This window comes from Argiope bruennichi, chromosome 10 (genome assembly GCF_947563725.1).
Source record: "Argiope bruennichi chromosome 10, qqArgBrue1.1, whole genome shotgun sequence".
Taxonomy (NCBI): domain Eukaryota; kingdom Metazoa; phylum Arthropoda; class Arachnida; order Araneae; family Araneidae; genus Argiope; species Argiope bruennichi.
In genome coordinates this window covers 4,973,259-4,982,227 of record NC_079160.1, presented here as the reverse complement: position 1 = coordinate 4,982,227, position 8,969 = coordinate 4,973,259, and the positions used below count along the sequence as shown (strand labels likewise).

The 8,969-nt window shown below is 28.8% G+C and overlaps 1 protein-coding gene across 1 annotated transcript; it reads left to right on the top strand.

Moving 5' to 3' along the window:
• The first annotated feature begins 3,211 nt into the window (after positions 1-3,211).
• Positions 3,212-6,357, top strand: LOC129988448 (adrenocorticotropic hormone receptor-like). The gene has a single exon (XM_056096676.1). It carries the CDS (start codon positions 3,250-3,252, stop codon positions 4,594-4,596), a length of 1,347 nt encoding a protein of 448 aa, XP_055952651.1. The 5' UTR covers positions 3,212-3,249; the 3' UTR covers positions 4,597-6,357.
• Positions 6,358-8,969: the final 2,612 nt, after the last annotated feature.

Genomic DNA, 8,969 nt, shown 5'->3' with positions numbered 1-8,969 from the left:
AAAAGATGATAAATAATTTAATTATAATAATAAAATATGAAAAGTTTTTTTTTTCTTTTAATAAAGTTAAATTGTTTGTTTTAACTCAACGAAACCCTTTTTACAATGAAAATTAAAGTGAACAGCTGATAATTCATTAAATATGGTAGAGAATGTTCCTAATATTAAATTCGAAACGAAGCAGAAAGTATGCGTTAATTTATTAAATAAAAATTCAAATGGTTCAAAATTTTTAATAAGAAAATGCAGAGTGCCTCGGTACATTGTCCAACTTTCTGACGAAAGACAAATATTTTTTAAGACAAACGAAAGCTGATTTCCTGCAGTTCTATTTAACGTTGCTCCTGTGAACAATCATTAATCATCCATTGTAAAGAAATCTTAAAATGCATTTTGTTTTCAGTAATTCTACAATTAATACTATTTTTGTTTTTTATGTCACTGAAAATGATATATTTCTTAATTATATTAATAATATAATTCCGCATTTAATAAATAATAAAAAAAAAACCTCTGAAAAATAAGACAAATTTTCGAAATTGCTATTTCCCGTTTAAACTGCCAATCAGTGCGAGTAATTAACAATAATAGCAGCTGAAGGAATGTGCAAAAAATAACTAAAGGCTTACGTCTGATTAAATATTTTATTTCTCGTGTTTTTTCTAAGTCTGAATTTTGATAGAAAAATATGAAAGCGTAATCTAATTTACAGCTTTATTTAGTTATCCAATTTCTCTTGCGGCAGTTTTGATCGATATTCCCTTCTTTTCCCTTTTCATCTTTTTACCTACGTGTCCTTAAATGAAACCAAATCAATACCAAAATACACCAAAGCAAAAAAAAAAAAAAAAAAAAAAAAATCATGATTTCATCATGAGACATAAAAAAAAAAAAAAAAATACCTGAAACAATTGCATTTATGAAATAACCAAAGAGAATTCATCTGTCGGAAAAAAAGAGCAACTTTTTTTTAAACTACCTTTTTTTCCTGCGAACAACTGCTGCGTTTTAATCAATTGCTAATGAACAAAAATAAAAAATAAGGTGTTCCTGCATTTGCTTGAATCAAATTAAAATAAATAAAAATGTTTCTTAAGATAGTTCACATTTATCGATCTTAGTTAAAGGATTATTTATTTATTTATCTGATGTCAGACGCAAAACAAAATCCAATAATCTAAGAATAATTTCGTTTCATTTAAAAAAGTTGTCAAACAAAACTGTAAAAAGAGCATAAAAAACAGCCATTAGAAGAAAGAATTAAATTATCTTGCAATTTAACAATAAATTATCCAAAGTACCAATTTGTTTCAAGGAAAATTGAATTATTTCACTTGAAAATTGACTAATCGTTTTCATCAATGTGAAAAATAAATATGAAGTTATTTACAGATAATCCCCAAGGTAAACTGAATTTTTGGATTTACAGAGCAGAAGTGACACTTTTTTAAGCTCGATAATGCACTATCGACGAACCAAGCTTTTTGTAACTGTTGTTTTTTTTTACTTATATTAACGGATTATTAACACAGTTACAAGTTGCTGAAGAATTTCTATCAACAATTTAATTTATAGTTAGTTTGCCTTTGCTTAACAAAATCAGTAAAAGAGAGAATACTTCTATAAGTAAAACCCTTTTTTATAAATCTTGAAACATTAAGAAGAATTTGGCAATCTTAATTAAAAAGAATTTTTTACGAAAGATAATTTAACATTTGGAATGCATAAAGACACATTGACAAAGCGCTTAACAATTATTGATTGAAACGTGTTGATTAAATCAGAGTAGAAAATAATTCTAATTCATGTATAGTAATATTTTGGTATATAGTAATATTTTGTATAGTAATATTTTGGAAGCAGAGTTCTTCAGACTCCAGTAATTAAAATTCAAATCTTATTAATCTTTTTTTTATGTTTTTAAAATAAAGTTATTATTTTCAGGCACAACAACAGAACATTTTTTCGTATTGGCACAAATAGGTCAATTTTGGTACTGTTTCTGATAATTCAGAACCTGAGATCATTTAATTCATATAATAAAATTTGAGAGCCCTAATCCTGCAAGAACTATCTTAGTAATCGATTAAACCTATGCAATCATTTAAAAACCATTTTTGGCGAACTTCTACTTTTAGTAAAAAAAGAACATATGTTTGTTATATTTCATATCCAAGATAAGGAATCTAAACTCAGGTCTGTCCTAGCTATTTCGTTGTATTGGTTTACTTTAAACTTATATATATATTTTCATTTTATTGTAACTTTTCAATTAATTTTTTTCTTATTTTAATAAAATTATTGTTCATATAGTATTAAACGAGCTAAATACGAGAAAGTTACAAGTCATTTTTTTTTTACTTGTAACACTCTTAGCTAATTGATCCATCTAAAAACTGTACATAATATATTAATATTTAATGTAATTTCTCCATATTTAATTTTTTTTCAATATTTAGAAAATTATTTTTATTTTTAAGCGAAGCAGACAAGTAAAAACAAACAGAGTAAATAATAAGCAGAATTTTATTTTCATTATCCCAATTTTTTTTAAATTCTAAGCCAAAGATTTAATGTATCTTATAAAGTATAAGGTACTTACTTTGATAAAGTATTTCAAGAATGTGTGGAAAAGAAAAAAAAATCTCCATAAAAAAAAATTATGTTCAAGGAACTTGAAAAATTTTGCTTTAAAAATACCCATATTTACAAATTACTGTCATTCTGCAGACACATTTGCCGATTTACTTTATATTATGAACTTCGATCCCCAGGTTAGAAAAGAAAGCAATATAACAGTATATTTTTCGGGATAAATCAACTGAAAAAACTATAAGACTGAAGAAAAGAAAAAGCTTTTCTCTTTCAACATCGAATAGAATCCTCTGAGTAGAATGGGCAAATACAGCAAAAATCCAATTCTTGAACGCCACATCGGTCAGCATTTTATTCCATTCCACCATTTTTCACGTAAAAATAAAAAGGAATGAACTTATGGGAACAAACCTACAAGTTATTGTTGACAGTTAAAGAAGTTTTCCCGCTTTGCCACTTTCTTTTCCACTCGCTCGGAGGAAAAATAGAAGAGGACGCCGATTGGCTGCGGTCTCTACCCACTTAGCGAGTTCCTTTCTCTGAACACCCTTCGCGCATCTCCGTTCGAATCTATTCTTCGCTTGTCAGCCGCGAGCGCGAGAGAGAGCTCGCGCGATTCTCACGCTCTTATTTTCTCTCAACAAGTGTGTTGTGATGAGAGAATCCACATCTTTCTGGAGGATGTTTAGACGCCGTATAAGACACGCGGCGTCTAAGTCAACACTGATCAGACAAAATGATGTTGGCAACTGGCTGCCGTACATGCAGTCGTACAATTCAGTATTTGAAGAGAGGTTATTGTATCAGAATAGTTCGGATTTGGAACTTGATATTGATTTTAAAGATGAATTTGGCATGGATGCTGAAAACGGTAATACATCTGCAACCAAAGTGGAGGGACAGGAAGAAATTGTTGAGCTATACAGAGTTGTTGTTCCGATTCTCCTGGCAGCTTGTTGTCTGTCCTTTTTCTTCAACCTTACCATGGTGTGCAGTGTCAGATGCCTAAGAAGGAAGATATCTCCTACCATTTGTCTAAGTCTGTCTCTTGCTATGGCAGACGCCTATGCGTCTCTTGTTGTTGGCCTTGGATTGCTGGTGAACAGTTTGCTGCCTATAGTTTATGGAATTGAACTGGGACCGTTGAGTTTTTGTTTCATTTTATCATTGGAAGCTTTCAGACTGGGTGGTTTAGTTGTGGCTGTCCTGCACTTACTTGCTCTGGCTGTGAATCATTACATCGGCATTCTCCGACCTTTACACTATGCTCATATTGTAACAAGAGAGACAACGATTGTTGGTATTGTTATTATGTGGATATTTCCTGTGGTGTTTTTCTTAGTGTACTTTGCATCCATCCCAAGTGATGGATTTCAGTCTGAGCGATGCACCAGTTATAATTTTCTTTTGTATTCACCTTTCCGTGTTACCACATCAGTCATGTTTTTCTTTCCGTTAGTTCTGATGACTCTCATGTATTCGCATATGTTTATTGTCGTGCGCCAACACCAAAAAGGTTTGCTTCAGTGTCCATCTACAAGGCAGCTGCACAAAAATGTCAAAGCCATCATAACAACTCTACTTATACTAGGGACATACATTTTAGGTTGGATGCCCGCAGTGATGTTCTTCGTCCTTACTTGTCTAGATTGCACCGTGCCATTCACAACGATTCCGTTATCTTTGAGAGTTCCCGTTGGGATTTTCATTAACGCTATGATTGTAGCGAAGTCGTTTGTGGACCCAGTCATTTATGTGGTGCGAATGCCAGAGATTAAGTGCGCCCTAAAAGCGATATGGATCACGAGGTGTGGTCATCTTGGGGAGTATTCCACTCCCTCACATTCCAGAACGGATACAAAGAGATTGACTCTCCAAACATCCCGTCGAAGATCAAGATTAAGTGCCAAGAACGGTTCTCTGAACAGTAAAAACGAGATGCCAAATACCACGAAAAACGTTTTGTCAAATGGTATTGTGAAAGAAGCCATTGTTCTGTGATGCGCGTGACTTTTATAAACCTCTTTACAAATTGATGATCACTCTTCGATGTGATTTTGTAAATTGTAGGAAATAACGCTTCTGTGACGTTCCTGAAAAATGTGAAAAACGTAAAACCTCAAAACATTTCTAGATTTTCCATTTATTACTTCTCAAACGCACACATAATTATGATTATGATTTGTTAATAAAATAAGAGACCTGGTAAGTACAAATATTTGTTAGACATTTTTTGATTGTTTTATTATTATTTTTGTAGCACAATTGTGAAACGAGTGTATTTGCGTAGGTCTGTATGAAGGGAAGAAAAAAGTCTATTTTTAAAATTTATTTGCTGTTTTTATTTGATTAATATTCTTCTTATAATGTTATGAATATGCTGTAATTCAGTGTCTTATAGTTGTAGAGTTTTCCACATACATTATTCATTAGGATCCATACTTCTTAGATCTTCGATGTTTTAAATCAGCCTTCTTTAGCTTTGTATTTGGGTCACATACATCAATTTTTAAATTGCAAAATATAATGTTCATTATTTCCTACAATTAAAGATTAAAAAATAATTATTCATGAAACCATGCAGATTTGAATTTTAGAACAAAATATTAGAAATAATTAGGCATAACTAGCACTCGTTTTTTTTAATGCCTGTTTTTATTTCTAACATGTTATTCTAACTGTATACTTTTCGAGTCAGAATATTTTCATTCTAAAATGACCTCCCGACCATTCTTGTTCCGACATTAGTGTAAAAATATGGTTGAAATAAAAAAGTTCCAGAACTTCAGTTCGAAATTGTTTTCTACTATGGTTGTAACTGCTTACAAAAATGTCATGTTTTAGAACATCAATAAGTTATAATAGTGTTGGTCATGTTTGATGCATTACACATGCAAAAATGTTGAAAAAAATTGATTTTTAAAATTAACACTTATGATTAGTGATGCATTTTTAATATTTTGCGGCAATGAACATAGGAGGTCCTTCCTTTAATAACTGCCAATTTAGTTTTACCATTTTAGCTTTATCAGCATGTTACTGTTTTTTGCTTTGTTTTGTTTTGTTATGAAACATTTGTGAAAACATGTATTTTTATTTATTTTCTTAATGCGTGTATCTTATCCTTTTTTAAAGTGTATTGGAAAAAAATATAAAATACATAAAAATTAACATTACAACATAACATACATTAGTTAATAATTTTCCTCCTTAAAATGATTGCATTATGCTTCAATTAAATGCATCGAATTATTCTGGTAGATTATGAAAAAGCAATAAATTTCAACATTATAAGGAGTTTTTTTAGAAGAGCGCTGAAACGGAATGAAATACAGCCAATGACATCATTAATATTTCAGTATGTTATACATATTTGATTAACTATACTTCATTTAATTATGATTTTATTACTTCAATTTAAAAAGACATTGCAATCGTATTTTATGGCTCACAGAATTTCTATTTTTTAAAAAATTTCTTATATTTGGCAGTTAAGTTAATAACATCATCTGTTTTCTATTTTCTTCCCATTCCCCTCATGTTAATTCAAAGAGTAACTGCAAGCAAATGCAGAGTGATTGTTTCAATTTGTCAATAATCTTAAATTTCAGTTACCTTTCTAAAAATAAAAGATTTATCCTTTAATATTTTGTGAGATTTGAACAATTCATCGGGAACCGAATAAAATTCTTATAATTTTGAAATTACTTGTTTTCTTCTAATTTATATAAAGTAATCATTTAACAACCAGTAATATTTGAATTCCACATTTTTGCCTCTTACTTGAAACTTCTCTTTTGTATTACATGATTTTTAATATTAAAATTCATTTATACTGATTCTTCAAAATTTTGATGTGAGACATTTTTATCAGTATTTTATGATGGCATCTCATTTATCTATTTATTTTGTACATTATTTATTCTCTTATAAAATATTTATCTGCAATGTATCCATGTATATGACCTCTTTTCTTAAATGAAGTATTTTTCATAATGTGTTAAGAATTCATTTTTTTTGGAACAAAATTTTTATTTAATTTAATGTTTAATATCATTATTAGAAATGGGAATATATTAATAAAGTAAATTTTAAAAAACTTTACTATTTATATAACTGAATTTGATAAAGTGTTATTTCTGTTATGTAAATTACATAAAGCTGAATTTAGAATAATACTTAAATTAAGCAAGTTTATTTTTAATTGCAAGCATTTTTTATTTATAATTTTCTTAAAATTATAGAAATTTGAGTCATTATTTTGAGGAAAAATAATAGAAATTCGAACATCTAGTTCTTTGCATCGTTCATTTGTCTAATTTTCGCTTGGTTTCTTTGGTATCATCCGGTGCATTTTGAACATAGATTTTTATATAACGCATTTGACAAAAGACATATCAACATGTACAGATTTTTCGCCAATTTAGCAAAAAGATATATCTGCTTCGAAATATTATAATATAAATAAAAAAGAGAACAAAAATTCCGCATTAGAATTAATATTAAAAAAAAAATTAAGTAAGGTGAGAACATAGTAAAGATTTTTCATGTCTCTGCCAAATGGCGCAAAACAGTACAAAATTCCCCCAATATCAATTAAAGAATACAATTAGGTTTAAACATATTTTGCAATTTATCACCTTTAAAAAATTACAGATTGGCTATTGCACCATATTTTTAATTTAGCAAAACTAACATTGGCGAAAGCTCTGATTAAAAGTTTTAGAGGAGCAATAAAATGTATAGCTACAAATTGTGTTTAAAGGAATTTTGAAAAAAAAAAAAAAATTCTTAACATCGCAGGCCGAAATTGTACTAAAACGAAACTGGTGATGTAAAAAAAAAATTATTTTGAAATTTTAAATTGGTGGAAAAATAGTTTTTGCACGATATTATGCTATGCTGCTATCCCGGATAAACAATAAAGCTTCGAATACTTTCAATGAATTAAACGTCTAATTAAAAACCTCTTTTATCAATCATTTACGGTCGACGAAGAGCTCAAGCTAAATTTGGAAGACACAGACAAAATGGTCTGTTGCGAAGAGCATTGCATTCTTTGCGCGATTATATCTCGCAATTGACAAGAAGCCTCAAAACATCAAATTAAAATCGCAAGATGCGAGAAGGAAAATTGCTATCATGCAAAAAGAACTCTTTTTCCGATAAGAGGAAAAAAATGCAACCAAAGTACACATGTTTCTTTGAGTAAACTATTTTTCCCAAGAACAATGGATCAATAAAAAAAAATCAATCTTCTTTATCAACAGCAACTTGGGAAGATAATGTATGAGCTTTTCATTACCGGAAATTAATCTGAAGTTTCTTTAAAAAAATGGCAAAAGAATAAAGATTTGCTCCAGCTTATCTTTAAGAAACGTTGTCTCTCTGGTATTTTTAATTGGTTTTGATTGCTTTGTGTGAAGACTTTTTTAGCAAGTCCGTTTACGTCACTTTGCATTCATTAATTTCCTTAGATTAATTTAAAATAAGATGAGATGTTTGCGTCATATTTTACGCATTTATTTCCATACATTTTTTACGAAGTTGTGGAGGTGTAGGAAGTTTACTTATTACTTGTGCTATGAATGGGAAGTTACTTTAAAACTTACGGAAAGAATAAATTGGAATAGGGTTTTTTTTTGTAAATAACCAGCATTTTTATAAATTCATAAAGACTTAGATTTTCTTTTATTTTTATAGAATATTACTATAACACTTGATAATTGTCTTTTTTAGTTGAAGAAACGTTATTCTTTTTATTACATATTAAGTAAATAATCAATTCATTAACGAAAGTTTTTAATAAAATTTACACTATAAGAATATTTAATACGGATACATTAACGGTTTTTACAGATATGTTTTAACGAAGGAAATCGCTGATTCTTAAATCTTTGTGCATATTGTTTGTTCATTAATAAAGCACAGCAATAAAACCATATTTAGTTCTGATCTTCAATCCTAACCTGAATACTTCCTTTTTGTAAAGTGTTTGTATGTTTTTCGCGCTATTTACTTATTTAAAGATGCTATTTACAAAATGAGATAAAAAATGTTGCTTTTTATGAATTATAAAACAAAAAAAAAAACAACTCTGGACTGATGTCATATTTAATTTTGATGTTTTCAGCGATTGCATTTATAAATTATTATGTGAAAAAAATAATTTGTAATCCATTTTCAGACTCAGATGAATTATAAATTTAATAATTTAAGTTATTTACAGTTCGGAATTCTAATTTTGATTTGTAGAACAAAAAAAAAATTAATTCATATAATTTGTAATCCATATAATCTGTTAAGTATTCGCACATAAATAAATATATTATCTATTTTAAGAAGTAGTAAAGCATATATTATTAATTTTAATA